Source organism: Abramis brama, assembly GCF_963993115.1.
Source record: "Abramis brama genome assembly, chromosome: 11".
In the NCBI taxonomy this organism is placed as follows: domain Eukaryota; kingdom Metazoa; phylum Chordata; class Actinopteri; order Cypriniformes; family Leuciscidae; genus Abramis; species Abramis brama.
Genome location: NC_139973.1, coordinates 32049296 through 32074101, shown reverse-complemented (window position 1 = coordinate 32074101; position 24806 = coordinate 32049296). Strand labels below are relative to the sequence as shown.

Genomic DNA, 24806 nt, shown 5'->3' with positions numbered 1-24806 from the left:
AAACTCTTCCCTAGCTGGCTGTGATATTCAGTGGTCTGAGCAATGCCATAACTTATTTGTGTTAAGTTATAGTAGAATAGCCACAAAATCTTTTGTTCAGTGCTCTCTGTCAGAGTCATTGCAAGCATTGTAGTGAAATCTGGTGTGGTAGTCTGAGGAAAACCTGTTTCTTTTTTTCCATGTCAGTTCCTGTGCGTCAAATCTGTAACCTTACCCCGTTCACCTGGAATGATCCGTTTTAATTTTTTTAGTATTGTCCCTGGACATTCATTTGATGACCGGATATAAATTTAACAGAATGTCCATCATTGTTACTTAGGGACAAAGTAATCACCAAACTGGAACTGATAACCTTGATAATCATGCATCAGCATAAAGACGACACACAGATTTATTAACTGAACCTTTACTTCTTATTGTTGTTGTTATTATTATCAACATCTTTTCAGGTGATTCCTGTAGGCGTTTGTTGCACATGAGCCTCTGTTGTTTTACATTGATGTGACCTCACTGTAGTTGGTTTCATGTGACCACCCCTGTGGGTACGATTACAGGTCTGACACCAGAGGAACCTCTAAAATTCAATCCAGAAGTCTCAAGGTTTCTAGAATAACAGATTGTTTTCATTACCAATAGTAGTTTGATGAATGATTAGAGTGATGATAGATCCTGTGAAAGAAAATAGGTAGGCCAGCCTCTAGCCTATGTGCTAATCATCTGCTTTTTATTTTCTTTGTGTGTTTTTATTAGTTTTATTTTTTTAGATGAGATTTTAGATTTTTACATCTGTTTTTTTTGCTTTGAAGTTGATTTTGTTGTTTTCATGCAATGTGTTTCCTGTAGACTGAGCCATGAGGTGCCGAGAGTATGACCTCACTGGAGCCTTGTCGTTCTGGGAGGCCCAGAGTTTGGCCGTTGGAAACTATAGCACATGAGGTTAATTTCCTTGTAATTCAGAGAAAAAAAGTTATTATTGTTATTAAAAAAACGTTCTTGTCCACACTCAAGCATTTTAGGGCACGTTTACGCAGCAACGATGTACTAAAAATGATGTACGTTTTTTCGCATACAGACGACAGCATTGTCAAAACGATCCCCGTTCCGACGAATCTGCAAAAAACAACTAAAAATGCTGTATTATGCTGCCAGGCCAGTAGTTGGCGACATCACTTTGTAAAGTAAAACTTCATGCCAATTGACTGAACATGTAATATGCATAATGTCCCCGTTTTCACAAATTCGCATTTTTGTAGTTTACACAGAGACAATAACGGTATAGTTTTTAAAAACGTTTTCAAAAATTTGCGATTTCAGGCCCCCAAAACGCCATTGTTGTGTAAATGAACGGCCAAAACGCATAAAAAGTTTTTAGTTGAAAACGGTGTCGTGGAAACAGGTCCTTTGCTAATCTCAGTCTGAAGAGTTGTGAAATGTTTCATCTGACTCCATTTTCTAGTTCTCTGCACAACCAGGCTTAGGGTTCCTTTCACCCTTCGTCAGCAGATACTGCAGGCGACACATGAACAGAATGAGTGGAGCATGACTGATCCATTATGAAGGAGTTATGCAAGAGAGGGTTCCATTTCTTTCTCCTCCCTACACACAAGTTTACTCTCCCTCTTATCAATTCTTCGGTTCCTCACATTGTATTATCCTTCAGTCTCTTGTACTCTTTAAAAATCACCACAGTCTTCTCTCTTTTGTTTTGCTCATTGCTTTTCATCATCTCATTTTTTCCTCCTTTTTTATTCCATCCTCTCTATTCTCTGCCCAAGTTTCTTCCGCTGGCAGTGTTCCAGGTTCACCCACGCACGCACACACACACACACACAAATTCACTCACACTGATCTTTTCCGGAGTGGAATTCTGTAACTCCACGCTGGGTGTTTGGCAGTGTCCAAACCGCAATGGGATGAGAGGAAAACAGCCCCTGCAGGGTTTGGCTGAGATGGCAGACTATTTTAGTAGCCGCCTGTGCCAAAGAGCACCTTCTGATTCATGAAAATAGGAAAATCTGCTAGTGGAGGATTATCATTAGGATGGTGGTGTGTTGGGCGCTATCTAGACAATGTGTGAATGAGAGGGTGCTCCATGTCTGTGCAAATATGATATAGAATGTTTGTATGTGTGTTTTAAATTGGATAAGACAAAGAAAATGTGTAAATGTTTATGTAAGGGAAAGATAGAGTGGTGGGGTGTAGTTTTTGGCGCTTGTGGGAGGATATGATTGAGGTTTACAGCTGGACAGATGCTTTTCTGACATTTTGCAACACTAGCACACAATACTGGAACAAACCAGAGTGTGCGAGTCAAGAGTATGCATTTCATAAGCAAAACTGGATAAAGAGTTGGCAGAGAAGAGAAACAATCTGTAGGCTGGATAAGATATGGAAAACAATGAGACAATGCTATGATACACATTGATTTTGTTGCAGGGTGACGCATCAGGCTGGAACCCTGTGCTCTGATGAACATACACACTGTTCAAATCATCAGCCAAATTCTTCAGGAACTGAATGTTTTCCAAACACGACACTGCCTAAAACACACACAATATCATCTGTAGCCAACGCATGCTGACGGTGCTGTAGGTGGGTTACTTAATGGGTGATTGGTGTTGGGTGTGGGTGACTAAGGGAGTCGTGAGAGAACATAGCCCACAGACAAGGCCCTGGTGTTAGGTACGACAGGACAGCTTGTACGGGGTGTAGCAGGTGGTGCCGGATCTGCTTCTGTGGTCAAATACCACTCACATAGTGCCACTCATTCAGTACATCATCAAACGCATACAAACAAATGACTGTGTCTGTAGTTATTCATGCATGAATCAGTCTGGAATCAGTTGCTTTTTTGGTCTTCAAAGTAAAATTTGCTTTAAGGGGTGCGTTGACTCCGAGGACAAAATTCTTGGCATTGCTGTATCTTTCAATAAAAGATATTTTGAAAAATGTGAAGAACAAACCATAATTTTAGTGTTCAGGCACGTCATTAAAAATAAATTCAACCATGCATTTGTAATTTTAGGAAGTTTTTGGAGGTGCAGTTTCTGTACATCCACTGAGAACAGCATCTGAGTTTGACGGTCTTACTCGACATCTTTATCCAACAGCAGAATCACTCTTATGATTGATGAACAGATATGAGATGTTCAGAACACACCTCCATAAATTCACGATGATGATGCATGTTAAGCGGCGTGTCAAGGAGAAAGGCGACATCACAGTTCTCCTGATTTCAAATCATTCTGTTTGAGGAGGGTAGAAAAGAAAAAGTGTTTATTTAATTTGTTAATATTTTAAACTAGGGAGTTAGTTTTGAGATGTAAAACTTCTGAATTCTGAAAGCAGTAGCCTATGTTTTTATTTTCCCTTAACGCTGAGCTCAGACTACAGGAGTTTTAGGCTGATTTATCCCTGATTTACCCCTCTCGACAATCTGAGAAAAAATCTTGTCCAGGACCTTGGTCTTTATACTGTTCACCCCAGATTATCTGGTGTTGTGAGGCATTTACAAATCAAATCTTAAACCTCCCGATCTGTTTGCAGACACACCGGGACCGCCCCAAAAAATATAAAACATCATGTTTTATATTTAGGATTTTAAATCGGGATGATTATGACCATGAAACAAGTTGCTGTACGGGTCAGTTGAACAGCGGAGATGGAGGAACAGTGGCAACAACACTCCTGTATAAGGGGCAGTTCACACAGAACAGGGTTTTCTTTGAAAAATGTGAGACATGGACAGTGGAATGGGGAAAAACTCGAGATGCGTATTTAAAAATTGCACTTCTTTTAACTTGAGCACAATGTTTTTAGAACACTGTGTCATGTGACACGCTTTTCAATTTGTATGTGGACAACATCCGGATACAGGTCGCATGTTAATGCCAAGTGTAAACGCAGCCTAATGGACATGCATGAGACACACATCCCATTTTCTCTCAAATGTGTGCTTTCACTTTAGACATAGCCTACTGTGTTTATGTAAACCTTGAGTGTATTTGACAGTATTAGCGCAATAAGACTTGAAAGAAAACTTAGTCCAGAAATCAGGCGCTGTTTGACGTTTTAGTGTGTGTGCTTCGGGTGTATGCGCTCAGAAAAGCGCATGTTAGTTAGAACCGTGCAGAGCACACAAATGAAATGTTTAACCTGCAAAACTTTAATGCACAGGCAAATAATGAACTTTTATGAACTGCAGTGTCCTGTGAGTGTAACTCTACCACTGCGTTAACATGTGTGAGTTTGTTGAGATGGAGGCTCCAGAACTGAACTGATAGAATGCACTGTAGCACGATACTACGATATTTCTTCAAAAGCAGATCGTCAAGGCATTTTAATCGTCATTAAATGCATTTTTGCTGCACCTGGCCTTATTGTTATCAGACTTAGGAGCCAACTTTCACCTGAGCATGTGAATATTCTTTTTTTCCTCAACATGAACGTGTGGAACAATATAAACACGATAACCATATTGCTGACTCGAGTGTATCCGTTTTGCACGATAACTGGCACAGTCTTCTTTATTAGCATTTTTTCCCGTTCGCTTTGCTTCGGCTTAAAGTCCCACTCCGATCATATTTTGAGCTATTTTTAAACATTCTCAGTGGTCTTTAAATGATGATTATGCCGTTTTTAGCCAAAATCACAAAACCTGTGCCGTTTTCTGGGACTTTGCTTCAGCAGAGCGGCAGTAGCTCATTAGCAATTCGCCTCTGCGTTGTGGGGGGAGCCGGTGGCACGGAGACGACCCTCCCCCTCGTTCACACCGCCGCCGACTTGAGCTTCCGAGAAAACGGAGGAGAAGCTGATCATCGCCGTTGCTGGGTTTCCAATCATTATCGGATTAATTGCAGTTTAACCATCAGAGTGAAAGTTTATCATTTGCATGTGTTTTTAAGTCCTGCCAGTTTAACAGGGCGCGCTTGACAGGGCATATAAGAACGCAGAGATAGCAGAGAGAGAGAGAGCCTCGGCCGCGCGCGCGCACTCACTATTAATAATAATAAATAATAATGTGACCAAAACGGTTATACAAATGCTGTCATTATAAAAGGTTTCTAGTGTCAATGTATTGCTTGTTTATTTTGTTTACTTTTCATGGTGTGACACTTCTCTTCTCCCATGATCGAACATAGAATGCTGCTACGTCAGAGCGGCCAAAGCGTCAACAAGCTTCCTCGTACTTTTTGACAAGCGTCCTTGACAGGGCGGCCAGAGCTTCTTTGCCGCTCAAGTCGGCGGCGGTGTGAACGTACAGTTAGCATTGCAACCCGCTACCGCACATAGGTGTTGATCCGCCATCGTCTTCTCTACTCCTCAGAACCTGAGCCGCGCGGGCGGGGACGGAGGGGAGTATGAGCTTGTGGTACCGCCCAGTGGAGTTACTACGTCACAACTCCAGTCTATTTTAGCTGGCATTTTAGCGTCTGCTACTGATTCACAGCCATTTGAATGCAGAAATACTCAGAAATACAACTTTGAACTTATTTTTCTCAAGATATGTCCTCTAACATCAGAAAAATGCCACAAGAACATGTTAACACCTAGAAAAACATGATTTTCATCGGAGTGGGTCTTTAAATGTTTTTTTTCCTGTATATTTTTTTGTTTACACACATTGTCTAATGTTTTCAACTAAAAGAAAATCTCAAGATATAATGTAAGCTTGTTGTGTATATTTGCTAATCATAAGCTTGTTCAGAAATCATGACAAAAACGTAATGATTAAAAAATAATGTCTTTCTTGTTAAACTTGTTAAACATTTAAATCAAGCCCAAATTTTAAAATACAAAGCTTTTGAAAAATGCCCATCCCTACTTTCTTGGGATCTGGACTCCAACGGGAAGTGGTCTGTTCATCTTGGGTGAACCCCTCCTGTTGTACGGCACCTCTTATTAGAGTGCTGGAGTCTAGAGACCAAATCATATTACAGGTTTTACAATGGTCCTTGCAGCATTATTCCACTATAGACAGTGACATCGAGTGGTATGGTTCTCTGTGGGCCTCCTTGGTGGAACTGTCTTCAAGGTGGAGTGTTGTTAGGCCTCCTCTGGCTCTAGAGAGTCATTCTGTTGAGGCCTCCACTCCCCAGAGCTTTGCTTGGATAGCAGTATCAAGTTGTCAGGCTCTTTTGTGAGCCTCCTTGTTAAGCAGTAATTAGCATAAGACGTAGTTAGGCTTCCTCTCTCAATAGAGGGTTGTTATGCTAAAACCTCTGCTCTGTAAGCTCCGTAGAGCAGTGAACTGACGTGCTCTTTTATGAACGTGCACCTCTCCAAAAATGACGTGCACCTCTCCAAAAATGAGGTTTTGGACCTCATTGGCTCTGACGTGCACCTCTCCAAAAATGTAACAACGCGTCAACTCTATGTGGACGCAAGCGCTGTAATTGGTCTGCTAGGACCGCTCCCTCGGGTTTCACATGCTCCCTCTTCAAGTGTAATTGCGCGTCAACGCGGACAACGACGCAGAAGTATAAATGAAAACCAACGCGTTGCCTGCAGCGTAGAGGCTCCGGTGTAGGTCCGACGCAGAAGTATAAATCAGCCTTTAGAGTGCAGTCACACCTTTTCCATTAAGGGACAATATTTGCCCCCTTTAATCTATTTTTTCCAGTTCATTTTTTACCTTTTTAAAATAAATAATGCTTTAAATAAAACATTGTTCAATAAATATGCAATGATGGTAAAAACGAAGTGATACTTTTAAATATTAAATTAAAATCGCCAGTAGGTAGCGGTAAGTCACTGTCTTTATGAGCGAGTCATCGAGTCATTAATTCATTCAGTAACGAAGCAAGTGGCTGTTTATGAACGGGTCATTGAATCTCACGATTTGTTCAAAGCCACAGATTCGTTCACAAATCACCGCTGTGTACTGTAGTTCTGCTATAGCTTTTGTTGCAGCCTACTGACAATACTGTTTTAAATGTAGTACATCACAATTAAACATCACTTAACAAAAGTTACCCTTTTGTTTGTTGAACTGTTGTATAAAATCAATTTCACATTTGAAATCGTGTGGATATTCGGGAAACATTGCATTCTTGCTCGTATAATATGATCAACATTAAAAACACTGCCCGCATTTTGATCGCTGATTTAGTCGCACAAACAACGCAAGCGGCTCGTGACAGAACACAGACTGACTGAATGACACTTTAATTTAAGTAGAAAATCTCAAATGAAGATCGCTGAACTCCAGCTTATTTGTCTGTGTTTTCAGATCATCCGCGCTTCTTCAACAGTGTAGAGAGCGTGTGCGTGTTGCCAAATACTATTGAAAAGACGGGGTAGAAAATGTGTTCTTTTAACAGAAAAAGAGCTCTGACTTGGGGTTTAAATTATTGAAATCTAGCAACCGTAAGCATGAACGCTCGTAAAAATAGACTGTAATGTGTTGTCTCCTCCTTTATTTGACAAAAACAAGTTTTTTAAATATTTTTTTTAAACACATTTCAGTCTTGTCTGTTTTCGTCAACGATATTGCATGTATTGATATAGTCACAGTTATCATTTAATGACGTGGGTGTCGTCTCTCATCGTCTTGTCTTAGTCAGGGGAAAAAAGGTCGTCAACAAACATTTTTCGTCAGTTTTCGTTAACGAAATTAACACTGCTTGGTTAACTGTCTTTAAGGTGGGCGTTGCTAGGTTTCCTCTCGCATTAGAGAGTCATCCTGCTTAAGCCTCCGCCACCCAGAGCTCCGCCTGGATAGCAGTATCCAGTTGTCAGGCTCTTTTGTGATCCTCCTTGGTAAGCAGTCCTTGGTTTGAGCTCTGTCTGGGTGGTCATGCCAGGTTGAATGGCTCTCTTTGAGCCTCCTTGGTGAAACCACCCTTAGGAAAGCGTTGTTAGGTTTTGTCTCGATTTAGAGAGTCATCATGCTGAGACCTCCGCTCCCCAGAGCTCTGCTTGGATAGCAATATCGAGTTGTCAGGCTCTTTTGTGAGCCTCCATGGTAAGCAGTCCTTAACGTAGAACGTATACTTTCCCCAAAAGTGACAGGCAGGATATTTCTAATCCATGGCTGTATTCCCTTGAAGATATTTGGAAGAATACCAGGCCCTGAGATCTACCCGCAGGGTATGCAGCCAGGGTTTCTGGCCCTAGGGAATAGTCACGACAGCCGCTGGTGCGTACCATCTAGGATGGGGAATTGTGACTCTGGACCTAGCTCCATGGAGTCATTGACTTTGTCCGCTTTTACGGCATTCATTCCTTTTACATGGCGGAATTGGTATTTGTTCCCCAAAGCGTCCTAGGATGCAGTGCAAGTTCACATTCGAAAGGGAATGTATTGGGTTACAAATGTAATTATGGTTCCCTGAGAAGGGACACGAGACACTGCGTCTCATTGCCATGCTTCGGGTATGCCTGCCCACGTCTCCATCAGACAAAAGAAGTTGTTGACGTGTACTAAAGGTGCCCTTTTATACTCTGGTCATGCCGGTGGTGCCGTCATATGCTGTCACCTGCCAATGTTATTGTTGTGTTAAGACACCTGCTTCAGATACAGGTCACTCTGGAGGCATTCCCCAAAGCGTCCTAGGATGCAGTGTCTCGTTCTCCTTCATGGTTACATTCGTAACCCGAGACGTTCTCACAGTCCCCTTTAAACATATTTTATCCTCTGTGTCAGGTTAAAAAGCTAGAGCAGTTTACAGTGGTAGTTAAACTAGAGAAATACTCAGGAGGAAGTGGCAACATCTTCATCTGTCAATTGTCTATCAGTCAATTTATTAAGTGTTAAGCTGTGTTTGCACCAAAGCAGTTTATTTAGCGCACAAAGGTGCATCTTCTCAGAGACTTCCATTCAAAAAGAACAACCTCAGATCTCCCTGTTGGACGGACATTGCACTTTTTTTTAGCTAACCTTGTAGGCTCCCCATAGGAGAGGGACTCTGGCTGAACAGTAAAGACTGGACTGCATTTCAGTTTATCAGAGGAAATAAGAGAATGGAAAGCGACAATGAACAAAAGCAAGGGATTTAATCTCATTGAGTGCTCCGCTTTTACATGCAGTGGTGTAAGGTAAATTGGATGGTTATTTAAACGTGTTTCCTGGAATGGGAATGGGCCGTGTGGCTAATGTTGGACCAGCGGGCGATTAATCATATAGTGTTTGTCTGGAATCTGATTATGTTCTTGCTCTTGAGGACAGATAAACACAAGTGTGTGACATGGAGGCAACTCTGAGAGCGTTTAGGTGAGAAACAGAAGGACAGGTGACCAAATCCACTAAAACATCTCCAGGGAATGAAAACGGTGAATGCTAAGCTTCTCCGTTTAAATGGAAAGAAGTGCAAGTTGAGGTAAACAACCGCAGATGGAAGTAATTAATGAGCTTTAGAGGAGAACAGCAAGTGGGGAAGAAAAAAAAAAGGGAGGCTAGGAACTGAGCAAAAGGAAGGCAAACTGAAACAATGGGATAAATCGAAGCCAGCAGCTCTAACAGCTGTGTCAGATTAGGTTACCGTGGTTACAAGTGTCCACCTCGCTATCCAACAACAGGCGGGGCAAGACACTCCAGAGGTCATGATATTAACACGGTCGATAAACAAGTGTTGTCTATTTGAATGTGGTCATCCCTGTGTCCTCAGGTAACCTCTAGAAAGTGACAGTTTCAGAAAGCATCAGAAACCACAGCAGTGTAACTGCAGTAACTAATTTCAGATATCACTCTAATGTGCTGTTTTGGTGCTCAATAAACATTTCTTGTTATTATTATCAATGTTGAAAAAAAGTTGTGCTGTGGGAACTTTGATGCATAGAAAGTTCAGACAAACAGCTTTTATTTGAAATAGAAATGGTTTATAACAATGCATAATTTTTTTCTGAATTTCTTTCAAAAAGAATCTTACTGACCCTAAACTTTGAATGATGGTATATTATAGAATGATAGTATAAAATAAAATATATAGCCATTTATATTATAGCTACTAATAATATTATTAATTCATGTCTTTTTTTAATTTATGTAGGCACTGTTTCTGTTCATGTAGCCTTTAAAGGGAATTATGGGATTGTTTTAAAGCTTTCAACTTTCAGAAGCAAGTCATTTTGAAGGGCCATTCTGAGTGAGTTCTACACACTTCTGAATAAAACAAATGGTGTTTGATGGTATTGCCACTTGAAATGCATTGCAGTTTTTAAAAACCTGCTTAGACCACAACCTGTGTGATGGCTTGCAGAATACACTATTCAGAATTCCTAATTTATCCCAAACTTCAATTTCCATGAAGCCACTTTACATTCAATCAGCCTCTTTTTTCACTCTGCGTTAAAAGAAATGTTAGTCTGCTGAGTAAAAAGTAAAATCATCAAACTAACTTCCCCAAACAATTCTTTACATATATAACTTGGACTATATTCGTCCCTCAACCAGACTTGTGCTTGTGTTCACAAATGCGAGTTTAAACATTCAGGAGAGTATGGTGAACTTTTGTATAAGCATAAATGAGGGTATGTGGTCAGTTGTTTTAGTTCCTCGTGTTGTGATGATGATGCTGCAGCAACACTTAGAAGAGCCCCACAAGCTAGAATGGCTCTGATTGGATCCTAGTCTGTTGCTATGGAGGGGGAGGCTGCCTTCCTATTGGTCAATGCTGCCTTGGCCTAGAGCTGATAAGAGTTGTATCTTTTTATTGTTATGGTCACAGACAGGAAGTGGAAGGTCATTGATGTTGGACATCTGTCTGGGGGATCTATTGATCATTGAAAATATGTTTTTATCAAAACATGAATAGAATATGGCTTTTTTACTTTCTGTGCTGGATTGTAGTTTGGTTTGGCAGGGATTCTCTGCCACGTGGGGGTTGACATAAACAGGGCTTTGATTATCCCTATGTTGAAGATAATTACTAAGGCCATGTGCTTTGTATGACAGAGAAGGGGAGAAAATAGGGAGGGAGCACAACCGAATGGAGGATTTTCTCACGCTCAACTCAGACTGGCTTCAGGGGAATTATGGGCTAGGGATATGCAGAACTACATAGTTTCATAATCTTCTACTCAGTTGGTTTTCTGAATGACTAGCTGACTAGTGGGTCCTAAGGAAGCCCTGTATAATTAAGTTGGTTTAGGGCCATGCCCATCAGACATGTTTCATAGAATGTATTTTTGCATTCAGAATAGTGCTGGGCGGTATGACCAAGAATCCATATCACGGTATTTTTCAAAATTATTCCGGTTTCATAGTATATGACGGTATTTATTTTTTTCAAGCATGACTGGGTGTTAATCACATTTTCTACTGATGGAGAGAGGAAATACTGCAGTAGATTGACTTAGAATGCCCTATTTTTACTGTCATGAGTGAATATTGTAGAAGAAATCCACACTAGTATTAATACAGGTTTGCAAGGCTGTTTACAAAGAGGTGACAGCAGGAGGCGCTTTAGGAGTGGCAGAATTATCGGTTTCCCCGGTAACGGCTGTACACAAAGCAGGCTCATAACTCTGCTTTATCAGGAAAGATAAAGAAAGATTAAATTGAAATAACATTGAAACTCTCACTTCAGATACATTCATATAAAAACACCCACGCCGCGGTTTGACTTTGAAATGTGCAGTGCTCATGTTTATTCAACGATGTCAAATCCTTTTGGAAAATCTATTTGTGGTTGGCAGTGTTGATATTGTGAACCAATGTATGGGAAACACTGTAATATAATTTGACAGCTATCAATTATAGTTTATCCTATCCATCTTCACCGTCACGCTGCAACAGTGAAAAGCGACCCCTCTCAAACAGTGTTGCGCCACGTTCCAATCGTTGTTAAAGCAACATACACCGGTATTGCTGTATATTAAAGGGATACTCTACCGTTTTTTCATATTAAACTATGTTATTCCCTCATCTAAGACGAGTTGATACATACCTCTCTCATCTCAGTGCGTGCACTTAATCGCTCTAGCGCGCGGTGACACTTTGAAAGCACTTAGCTTACCCCAGTATATTGAATGGTATCTAACAGCAATGAATTTAGAAGTGACCAAACACATCAACATTTTCCCTATTTAAAAACAGTTACACGAGTAGTTATACGACCAAGTATGGTGACACACTTTTGGAAGTACTTCGACTGGCGCAGTAAAAAGTCACGCCTGATCCTCTTCCTCTCACTTCTGTCAATAGTGGAAAGAGGATCAGGCGTGACTTTTTACTGCGCCAGTCGAAGTACTTCCAAAAGTGCTATTACGCCATACATTATAGTTATCCTTTTTAACCGGCTTAGAAAAGCGCCACGTTTTATTTTGTGTCACCATACTTGGTCGTATAACTACTCGTGTAACTGTTTTTAAATAGGGAAAACGTTGATGTGTTTGGTCACTTCTAAATTCATTGCTGCTAGATACCATTGAATATACTGGGGTAAGCTAAGTGCTTTCAAAGTGTCACCGCGCGCTAGAGCGATTGAGTGCATGCACTGAGATGAGAGAGGTATGTATCAACTCGTCTTAGATAAGGGAATAACATAGTTTAATATGAAAAAACGGTAGAGTATCCCTTTAAAAATTCATATCATAACAAAAATAAACACCGGTATTTGGTATACTGCCCAGCACAAATTCAGAAACAGCTGTACATAAAACTGCAGTATGAATGCAGCAAAAAAAATTATAGCTATTGCAGCTTTGCTTTAAAGAGGATGATTATATGCTGCATTCACACGGGGCATCGGCATCAACGCTTGATGGAGGGCGTGTCTGAAGCATGGTGCTGACGCGACCGTCATAGTGACAATTAGGGCTGCCCCCGACTAAAGATATTCCTAGTCGACTAACACTCCTGCATTTTAGCGATTAGTCGAATAATCGTTAATTTATGATATTAATATAAAAACTTGCGTATATACAAGGAAAGGTATAGTCCAAGTTGAAGTTTAACACTTCCATATGACAGAAAATGCTAAAGCATGATATTAGCGCGTTCAAAATGAAAATTAAGCGCTTAAAACAGAATAGTAAAGCGTTTAAAGTATACAGCGCTTACACAAAAATCAGTGGCCAGAACGTTATAGGCTAATTATAGCCTAACATAAAAACAGCAATCCGACTGCCTGTGCATTTTAATAATTTATTATCAAAAATACAAACTGTAACAGTTACATGTCAAAAAAAAAACAAAAAAAAAAAAAACAGTTTTGAATAAAATAAAATAAAATTCGTTCTTTTAAAATAAATTAAATAAACTTATTAGTAACTTAGGCCTAGTACAAAACAAGGCAAAAAAAAACAAATAAATACTGTAGCAAAAACGCTGTTTGGTATAAAAATACAGTGGAAATATAATTTTTATATTGTTCAAAAGGAAAATTAACAAAAACGAACAATTTAATTTATGCACATGGCACATCGCACAACGCCAAAACTTAGAATAAAAAAGAAGGCGACAAACAAATCAACAGCCTAAGTATTTGATTAAATATTGTTTAGAACAACTATATTTAAGACAAAATGTGGAACGAATAATTTAAAGAACACTAATACAAATAAAAAATATCAGAGCAAAGCCGCAAACTGCCATTAAGACGACGGATGAGTCTTGACCTAAAACAACAAATTGCAAACGTCAGACTAATTTTTCTTACAGAATAAAAAACAACTTCTGCATTATATAAAAACGAATAAATAAAAATAATATGTATTTATTTATTTGTATAGCCTACCCGTTATAAAAATACCCGTTTTTTTTTTTATATATAGCCTAACGGATAGCAAACAGAAACACTACAAAAAGGAAATTAAGCATTCTTACCTAAGCTTTCAATTCGATTTTATTTTTTTCATATTATGTGAGAGGAACACCAGCTTGTCCACATTGTTGAAGAAGGGAGCTTCTCGACTTGTTCACAATGAAGCCGGCCTTTGAAAAGATGCGCTCTAATGGAGTGGATGTGGAAGGGATACAGTGGAGGCGTTTAGCTGCTTTAGCGAGCTTTGGATATCGATGTTCATTTTTTTGCCACCATGCCAATGGTCCCGAATCAACCTTTGTTTAATCTGCCAAGTACATTTTTAGTTCATCCTTCATCAGATCTCGTTGATCTCTCGTTGCTTTGATGTCATGTCATACACTGACTGCGCAGTGCGCAGCCCCTGATTGCGTAATTTTTTCACGTGATTTTTTTTGCGACCAACCGACTAATGAAAATGTATTCGACCAAGCCCTCTTCATATCGACTAACGTTTAGTCGACTATTTGGGGGCAGCCCTAGTGACAATAGCCAATCACATTCCTTTCCGGTGTTGCATGAACGCAATAGAGCTGGTAAGTCCCGCCCCTTCCGCTAACCCCACTGGACCTCTAGGTTGAAAAATCGTCAATGCAAGTGAATGTGAGAAAATAATTATGTTCTGGTCTTGTTTGAATTTTGCCATGAATGTGAACATATGTTGTCTGTGAATTTTTAATATAATTTTTTGTGTGAAGAATGCTACAATTTAGCGGGTAGAAGTTTGATACGGTTAGACTTTGTGTGAGAGCACTTTGTGGACTACAACTAGTTTTTACATCAGACGGGAATCTGAAGAAAGAACAGCCCATTTGGTTTGAATGGTGACATTTGGGTACAAAACACACAGGCATCTTGATCTGTCTCCATAGATTATCGCAGCATTAGCACCGTGATTTGACAAGCGGAGGGAAAATGTGTTATGGGGTGACGTCACATAGGCGACATGTAGTCTTTCTCGTTATGTCTTTTCCACAACTGCTAGCCAAAGAATCGTACAATATACTGTCAAACTCGTAACATGAAAAATTATATAAAAAATTCACAGACAACATATGTTCACATTCATGGCACAATTCAAACGGGATCAGAAAAGAATTATTTTCTCACATTCACTTGCATTGACGATTTTTCAACCTAGAGGTCCACTTGGGGTTTTACGGATGGGCGGGACTTACCAGCTCTATTGACTAGCGTCTGCGCTAGGGTATTTGCATAGGCGATCTAATTGGCTGATGCCTGCGTTGGCGCTTAAAGTTGAAAAGTTTTCCAATTCTGCCATGAGCAACGCCATGTAGCCCACATTTTAGTTCAGCAATGCATGACGTCACCCATTCAAAGTAAATGAGAAGTGTTAAAGCCGACACCCTGTGTGAATGCACCGTTTTGCTTAGAGGGTTTTAGAAAGCACATAAAAACACACACACACACACAGCAATCCATTTTTTGGCTTTGAGTTCATTCCCTTTGAAGTGTAAAATTTTTTTAATGGGTGTGTTGCTGATATCTTAGAGAGCAGGATGGCCGATATAAAGCCTATATAAGACGATTGAACTTGGGGGAAAAGAAATCTGTAATATAACCGATTTAGGGTATATTATTTACATGTCACTGTGTTCTTAAAATGGAAACGTTTTTCCTTTGTTTTTTACAGACAACAACGTTGTCAAAATGATCCCTTTTACAATGATCCACAAAAACAACTATGCATAACAATGCTGTGTTATGCATACCAGGCCAGTAGTAGACGACACCACTTGTAAAGAAAAACTTAAGGGCCTTTAGACTAAACGCATAATACGCATGCGCATGATGTTACAGTTTCCACAAATTCTTAATTTTGCTGTTTGCATGGAGGCGATAACGATATTGTTTTCAAAATCTTGCACTTTGAAACCTGGGGCCTTATGTTTTCAGGCCCCCAAAACGCATAAAAAGTTTGAAAGCGTGTCTTGTAAACGGCCCCTTATACTTTTAGATAGCAGTTTCTTGATTCTGTAGATGTATTTTAGTTCCCTTTTAGTTCCCTTAGTTCGCTTCCAACACTTATCAAGTGAACAGATCAGTTGATGCCAATAATACAAAAAAATGCCAAATATCAGTCAACCATCAAGCACTTATAGAGTCGTCAGCTTGTCGCCAACCAGGCCATTGAACCGAGAACTCTCTTTTGGACATAATGAGCAGGATTACAACTGAAAACCATCTCTTTCAGACAAGTCTGATTTATATTGAGAAAGTAGATGAGTGAACTTACTCGGGCCATTTGGAATGCACTGAGGATTTGACTGATGGGGTAAAAAGTTACTTTAACAGTGTTACGCCCCGTCTAGGGTAAAGGACGTAACATAAAAAAAGGAAACGATACGGTTTATTTTTATGGAAAAGTAAATTAAACAATATTTATTGAGTTTTAACAGGTTTATAATACAATTGGGGATTTTACCTCAGGAGCCGACAGAGCCCAAAACAACAAACAAAAAAAGTAACTAATTTGTATGTACCTCTTACTGCCCTAGAAAAGAAAAAAGAAAAGAAAATACAATTACTTCCCTAACTCCCTAATCCAAAACAGGCAATAAAGATCAAACAAAAAGGTGGCGTAGGTCTCCCTACCTCCCAAATCCAAAACACAAGTATATACAGGTATAAGAGCAAATAAATCAGTGCAGGGGTAATCTGGAATCTAGGTCATTAAACAGTCGGTAGTCATTATCACAAATATGGCAGTTCACAAGAAACAAACAAACTCTTCTCACTTAAACAAATTCTCAAATGCACAAGATTAAACACTCTCAACAGTCTTACTAATACACTAAGTAGCAAAGTCAGGCAAGACAAGTGTAGCGAGTGAGCACAAGGCTAATGAAAGCAGTGACGAAGGAGGCTTTTATCATAGATAGTAAAATAAATGGACACAGCGACCCCATTGAATTCAACGGAGAAAAGTGAAGTCAATTAGAAGCACTCACTTCCTGATGGCTGAGCGTACTGCGCAGACTCAAACTGAGCTTGACTACGTAGATGTGACGTGAGCAACCCGTCTGTCTTCTAGTAGCTGTGCCAAGAGAAATCTGAATCATTCCCTTCTGAAACATGCAGAAACGGAGAGTGTGAATAGGAGCTGTCCATGAGCTAGGAGCAGGAGAAACTTTTGCTAAGTATTCTGATAAATTATAATTTCTGATAAATTATTTTGCCCCCACGTCCCCTCCTGTCCATACGGTAATCTCTCTACTGTGCGACAGAGAGTCGCGTGGTTATGACGCAATCGTTAGCCTATTTTTACAAAAACTGCTTCTACGGGGCCATAACGTAAGATACAAGGTAATGGAGCCTTTTATACATTTTCGTGTTTCTTTAGAAATAAATAATGGAAAAATTTAGTCTTTAAACGCCTCAGATGTAAAGTTATTCGCTGTCAAATTAACGCCAAAATGAATGGGAGTCAATGGAATGCCAACAGCAGGTGATGGTCTGCTAATCAATGGCGGCGCTCCGCCTTCAGTTTTTTCCGAATGATTGCCCCCCTGGCTTTTAAACACGTCCAGGTATCAGCTGATCAATCAGGGCGTGGCACCAATCAGACTGCAGGAACCAGTTCGGTCTTCTTCCTGGATAAAAACAAACACCTCCCACAACAGCATAAAACACATAAACAAACCAAAAGGGACGTAACAACAGTTACTTTGGTTGAAAAGCAGTAATAGTACAGCTAAAACATGCTGGAAATATGTTTATGACCTGATTTTATGTCTTTTTATCCAAACAAAACATGTATGCACAAGTTGGTTTAAATAGCTTTTTATCCCTATCCCTAGTGCACCTATTATGCTATTTTAATGTTTCCTAATGTTGTTTTGTAGTCTCCTACAACAGGTTTACATGCATCAAAGGTAATTTCATTACATGCATCAAAGGTTTCATTTTCTCATAATACACATTTGCACATCACATTTTTCAATGATTCTCAAACGACTCATCGGATGAATCAGTCTCTAAATCCCTCCTTTCCGCGAGCTACTCTGCTCTGATTGGCCAGACAGCTCAGTCTGTTGTGATTGTTCTACCGCGTACAGCGCTCGTCAAACAAAAACGCCCATTGCCATAACTGAACGTTAGCCCTGTCCTGCAAGCTCAGCGATTTTACACAGTAAACTAAAGACAGTAACAGACAATGATGTTGATTTTACCATATCAATCTAAAAAAACTATACATCAATAATTAGTCATACTTACAGGTTGCGATTTTGAGGAGCAAGTTAGTCCAAATTAACTGGGTACTGACCCGTCTCTCAAGAGCAAGCGTTTTGCGAATACTGCATTGAACTCCGAGATTTGAGAAGCAATCGTCAGTAATATGAAGGGAACACAGCAAAAGTTTAGGATTATACTGCTGTGGTATTGTGGTAAAGATGAATTTTAACCACTGAATCTTCACATGCTTGTCCTTGGGAAGTGAAAAAAAACTGGCTTTACCTTCACATTGTAGAGCACAGTGTCTTCTCGACATGATGCTATCCAGTATCCACAGGAATCTGGTGTCTGCACGCGCAGTAAGTGGGCAGGCAATATGCTAATGTTTCGTCTTGATGTCACAACGAAACGGCTTATGACTCGTTTGAAAAACAATTCATTTCATTGACTCAGAGTCGAATCTTACTTTTGAGAGACAATAACTTTATGTACGGCGCACTTTCAGATTTAAAACTTTACAGGATGTTTTCATTCAGAGCTATGTTGCACACTACATGAAAGGTCATTTTCAAAAATCCATTATAAGGGCACTTTAAAACATGCAATAACCTTTGAGCTAAGAGACATCAAATTAATTTTAGTATTGTTTATTGCAAATGCAAAGTATTTTAGATTCGTAAAGGGGATGTCTAATACCTGTTTCACACATACTCCGTTTGCAGTGCATATTTTTCACACTGCGGATGCGATCCGGCAATGCGTTCCAGGAGCGGTGCGTATACAGCAGTGCAGCGATAGTTTCCACACAGAGTCTATTTTTGCTGTGCTGCACACGCTATTGCTATTTCATGCATTCTGACTTATTTGCATTGTTAAACAGTTGGATTCTCCTGCTAAACATGGCCAAAGTTTTTCGTCTGTTTTCGGAAAGAAGCGTTACAGCTGTATCTCTTTTATAGATCTGATAAAACTAAAGACTCCTCTGAGATCTGAAAGATGCAATACTATAGATTGGCAGAAACTGTGTGTGTTATGTCCCCTTTAAGGGTTGTTAAAACCATGTTGTTAAAATGAATCATGGTAGCAACAAACCAGTTCATTTCATTGAAACAAATGGCTTAGTACAACCACTTAGTTGTTCCAATCACTGCTGGTCAGCAGTTCTGACACATTATTACTTTTTCTACAGTGTCAAAGAGTGTTGGATAAAGAATCAGGAACTAGAATTAGAGAAACTTAAGAGTTGTGTAGTAGCCTAGTGGTCAACCAATATTGTTTTTTTGATGGCCGATGCCGATATCTAAGAGAAGGTTGGCCAATGGCCGATATAAAGCCTGTGTGTGTGTAGTTACGTTCACATACAGTGCTGTTATTTAATTACGGGAGTGACAACCGAACTCGCACCCAAAAATTTCAGGACTCACGAGTCACAACGCATTCTCGGAAAACCCGCGCTGTGTGAACGGAACCGCACCGGACAAATAGTTTTCTGTCACGTCATACACTGCCAGAGAGTCGCTCTGCTAAGGGGTTTTGTTTGTGGTTTTGCTTTCGGTAACTTACAGCGACGGAGATATGAGCCGTGTGTGTCATCTGAAGGTTTTAGATTCAGTCTTTTCTCCACCGGAGCGGCTCCCGTCAGTTTTGTGTTCTATGCGTGAGACGCTGTAAAGGACGTGAAACGCGAGTGATTACGTTGAAGCTTCTGTCGGTTATTGAAAATTTGACGGAACTCGCGGGTCAATTGGACTCTTGTCGTGTCAAAAGTGATAAGACTTTTTCAGTTTTATGGACGTCGCCATCTTTGATATTACTTCGGTCACTGTCGCTATGGTTACTGGGGCTTGACTCTAGTCGTTGCACGTTCGTACAGAGACAGTAAGTTAACGTTATTCAAGACGCTGCTGTAATTTGCTGTGTGAACGGGACATTTCGAGACTCACACGCCTGTAAGTAAATGCGGTTGTCAATCCCAAAAATTGACAGTGTGAACGTAGCCTTAAAAGTCTAGCGTGCCGTCAAAATAAAAGCCCCGCCTCCAATACATCGCCAAACAGAAAAACATATTTAAGAACCGATTAATAAAAATGTCAAATATCGGTCGACCACTATTCTGTAGTAAACAGTGCCAGAACAATCACACAACTGTCAGAGAAGAATTGTCCATTGATTAGATTGTGATAATTTAAAGAAGACCTGTCGGCAGAACAGTTAAACTTATTAGGCATCGTTAAGCACAAAAGGAACCACAACTAACTTAGGCCTATGTGACAGAGAAGGGCATGACTGAACAAGCAAATGTGAGATATTTCCACTTAGGAGTGTTAACCTTGAAGGAATTGATGGAGTCCCTGTTAAGGAGGTAGTCTCATATCTTGGTGTAAAACTTTGTAAAGATGAATCATATCGTGCTTCTCTTAACTTTAATCCGATTATCAACCGTACAAAAAGAAAGTTTGACTTTTGGTTGCAGAGAGATTTATCCATTTATGGTTGTGTCTTATTGTCTAAATCTGAAGGTTTGTCAAGGTCTACGTATATCTCCCAAGCTCTATTTGTACCCAAGACATTTACCAAAGAGTTTGACAAGTTGTTATTTGATTTTGTTTGGAAAAACAAACCTCATTATTTAAAGAAAAATATATTATGCAATCCATATGATCAGAGTGGTTTGAATGTTGTGGATTTTACAACTTTGAATAGCACTTTTAAAATAAATTGCCTAAAATGTTTTATTAAAAATAATTGCTCTATGTGGAATATTTTCCCTAACCATTTAAGCTAATTATTAATCAACTTGGTGGTATAATTTTTTTTCCTTAGATGCAGTTTTGATATTAACAAAATACCTCTTTGTTTATCTAATTTTCACAAGCAAGTACTTTTGACATGGTGTTTGGCTTTTAAACATAACTTCTATCCTCACTCCTTTTTTATTTGGAATAAGTATATCACACACCAAAGAAAAACTTTATTTTTTAGACATTGGTTTGAGTCTGATATATTATTAGTTGGTCATTTGTTGAATTCTGATGGTCATTTTTTTGAGTATTACTGAACTATGTCTGAAATTTAAGTGTCATATTTCTGTTAAAGAATATTGTATTGTCATGAATTCTATTTCTGCCAAAATTGTATCTCTATTCAGAAATCATGGCAATTGGTGTAACACTGTAGGAAGTACACTTTCCAAACATTTGTTTCTAGATAAACTTGATTTAATTAATGATAAATGCAGTAACCAATCGATTAGATCTCTTTTTGTTAATATCTCTTCTCCTCCATCTAAATTTGTTTGGGTTAATTTGGAGAGTTCTTAGTCGGTATTGTGTAACAAATAAAACCAAAGAAGTGTCATTTAATATTGCTCACAGAATATATCCTGTGAAAGACACATTAGAGCGTTTTCATCTGGATATTGATTACAATTGCTGTTTTTGTAATTGTGAAAGAAAGTCTATTGTGCACTTATTTTTTTAATGTCCCTGTTCATCAATCTTTTGGTATGAGATGTCTCAATTTCTAGGTGTTAAAATGAACTGCAACTTAGTCTTAAATTTGTCATCCGTCTTACTTCATACAAATGAATATGACTTTTCCAAAAGAAAAATATGTTATCGATTTGTTTTTGTTATTATGAAAATGTTATATTCATCAAACTAAATGGAGTAACTCAAAACCCAAGTTTGCTCATTTTAAAGCAGCCTTTTAAAATGTATTTAGAATCTGTAAAGTTTTTTAAAAAAAGCCCAAAGATCTATATCTCTGCTAAATGAATTTAACATTGTGATGCCCTTTATTTTTTGTTTCTTTTTATTTAAATTGTTAAATTATTGTTGTGTTTCAAGTTATACTTACAAAATGTGAAAATGTGTAAAAGAAATGTGTCAAGAACTTGATATTGAATTCTGTAATTTTGAAAATTCAATAAAAAGAAAAAAAAGAAAGGGAGAGAATTAAGAAGAGTGAAGTAAAGCAGAGAATAAATGAAACGGCAATATCTGTGAGTGAGTAATGGCCTACATACCAGTAGTGTCGTGGAAGTAAATTTCATAAAATTAGCCTTACATTTTCCAAAATCTTTTCCAAACAGCCAGACACAGGGGAAAAGGTAAAACTAAAGGGGCAGGACAGAGAAAGAGTCAGTGTAATTCGGAACCTTTAAAACTTGAAAACTCTAATAAACATAATAAATATAGGCCTAGGTAACTACAAGGGATTTTTTTTAGGTTCGATTTTATAGGTTCTATAGAGCAAATCTCAACTGATTGTTATATTGTTGAAAAATGTACACTTACTACACAGTATATTATCACCCAGCATTATATTAATTGTGGGATAAATAGTTTATCCTACTTTACCTGCACATACAGTATTCCCATGTAAAGAAATATACTGTATAGCAAATATTGGCTGCGTGATTGTTTGTCTTCGCAAAATGTAAACTATTATTGCACAGCTCCATATATAAAGTTATTATATCCAACCTTATCCGCATTCCGCATGCATACAGTACACTCACGTACAGTAAAGCCATATGCGCTATATTGAAAATCTCAACTGCCTGATGTTTTTGTGCAAAATGTAACTTATTACTCTTATATAACAACTCTTTATATAAAGTTGGATATATAAGCATGTCCAACTTTATATGCATACATACAGTATACTCGCATAGAGCGAAATATGTTATATCTGGCATATTTCAACTGTTTGATTGTTATATCATAGAAAAATGTAAACTATATTATCACCTGACTCATAAACATTAACATCATGATTTTCTGTCAAGATGCTTTGAAACTGTGTATTGTGAAAACTGCTATACGAATATATTTGACTTGACTTGGTTAGATTTTCCTACTAATTCCATGTTGGTTTATGCAACTTCTAGTCTTCCAATCTTCTAACGCATAGATTTTTCTCTCTCTTACAGGTAGATTCATGTGGACACGTGGTGTACCCTGATTTCCCAGCCCTTTCCCCTTCCCTCAGTCACCCCTTCCCTACAACCTGTTCGCTCCGTCCAGTGCACTACGGTCACCATGACGTCCACCTTGCAGACCCTAGCCTTTAAGCTGGCCCCTCCCTCAAGAGAAGCTGGACCAGAGCCTTGTAGCGATGGAGTGGGACGACGTTATGAGGTGGTCCCTTCGGTGGTCTGCTCTATGTGCTGTCTCTTCGGAATCATCTATTGCTTCTTTGGTGAGTTGAGTCTTCATGTTTATGTGCATTACCAAGACACGATATTTGTATGTGTTACCAAGATACAATGTTAATAATTTTATTACAGTTAACAATCTGTAGATGGCACATGATCTCATGCTTGCAGTCTGTCCCTATTATAATGTCCCTAATGGTGGTGGTGGTTTTCAATTTTTATTCTGTTTCTGTGTCAAACCCATGTTCTCTTGTTCTGAGTTGTTTTTTGCCCTCTTTTCAATATTGATGAGGTTCTAAATAAGGTCATAGCTTGTATAACTGTACTGCATTCTTCTTGAGATGGCTACAGATTTAAAGGGAACATATTCTACTTTTTTGTACCATTCAATCCACTTATGTTGTTAGTCAACAGCTGTCATATAGAATTTAATGGATGTTTTTGACACCGTACCTTTAAGCCTTCTCTATTTTGAATGGCTACCCACATTGCATGAGAAATGCAAACAATATCATTGTGAAGAAATTAACAATGTAATAGCATTGTTATGAAAATAAACTTTTCTGAAAAACCAGTGTGCACACAATTTACAATGTACCTTCTGTTATCTGATTGATAGTACATACTTTTTTAATAAAGTAAAAAGCCTTTTAGAATAATTCTAAAAACGTCCACAATTAAAACTACTGAGCTTTGATTGTAAAACTATGCATTTAAATATCATCTTAATCAGACAGTTTATAGAGTGAAAACTGATATATTTGCATATGTGCATTTAATGTACAGTAAGTTATCTGTATAAATAACATCTACACCAAATTTGAGCATATTTTATTCCTCTGAATAAACTTAAGGTGGGTCGTTCTTGTTAAATCAACCAATTTTGAGAAACTTCCCCGCCTCATTTTTTTATTTTGTAAAAAAAAAAGTGTAAGCAAGACAAACATAAATAGTGATGAAAGATAAAATATTAAATGTCATGGATGTATATTTACTGAATAATCCACTATTTAAAAGTACCGCTATTTTATTTTATTTTTCTTTCAAAGAGGAACAGTTGAGGAACAAATAACGTTGAAACTAGAAATGTATCTTGTTTTTCCTATCAAAACAATTGCATTGAACATACCCGAGTGCCACATATATTCTTTTCCAAAGGACTGTGTGCCTGTAACTCTAAAAGTATTAAAGATATCTTAATATCCTTCTAGATTCTGGTTCTTAATAAATGTTTCTTTTGTAATGTTAATTTTTAAGGTCCTGTTAGGTTTAATCCCAGAGACATGGGGATCTCAATGTGGTTCCACGCTGAAAAAAATAAGATTTGTGGTGCTTGTTTAAATTAATTAATTAAAATGAGCTAAAGCAACACAATTGCTATACATTTTGTCCTAACTTAATTTCATTGTGTTCAACTTCAATCCACTTAAATATATTTAGAATTTAAGTTTACTTTTACCATTTGTGTTGGGATTACATGAAAGATTTTTGTTGTATTAACTAAAACTGGGCTTAGGAATTATATTTCCCAGCATGCTTTGGATATGGCTGGATCTGGAGAGTAAATGTTTAAATTAAGTGTTATTTAATGTATTTTGGAGTGAAGGGAAAGACCTGTTAATGTTTAATGTTCAGTTATGTTTGACATTTAAGAGTTTCTGTTATGTTGAAGTTTTTATGGTTAACATTGTGCAGAAAAGTTG

At 38.4% G+C, this 24806-nt stretch overlaps 1 protein-coding gene across 3 annotated transcripts in view; it reads left to right on the top strand.

The window, feature by feature from the left end:
• tmem198ab (transmembrane protein 198ab) overlaps positions 1-24806 on the top strand; it is a 36265-nt gene that overhangs the window by 4970 nt on the left and 6489 nt on the right. For all 3 annotated transcript variants that reach the window (XM_084128331.1, XM_084128330.1, XM_084128332.1), the window contains exon 3: positions 22879-23147. In XM_084128331.1, coding sequence (XP_083984457.1) covers positions 22988-23147 — 160 coding nt within the window. In that variant the 5' untranslated portion in view covers positions 22879-22987. The remainder of the gene's footprint in view (positions 1-22878; positions 23148-24806) is intronic.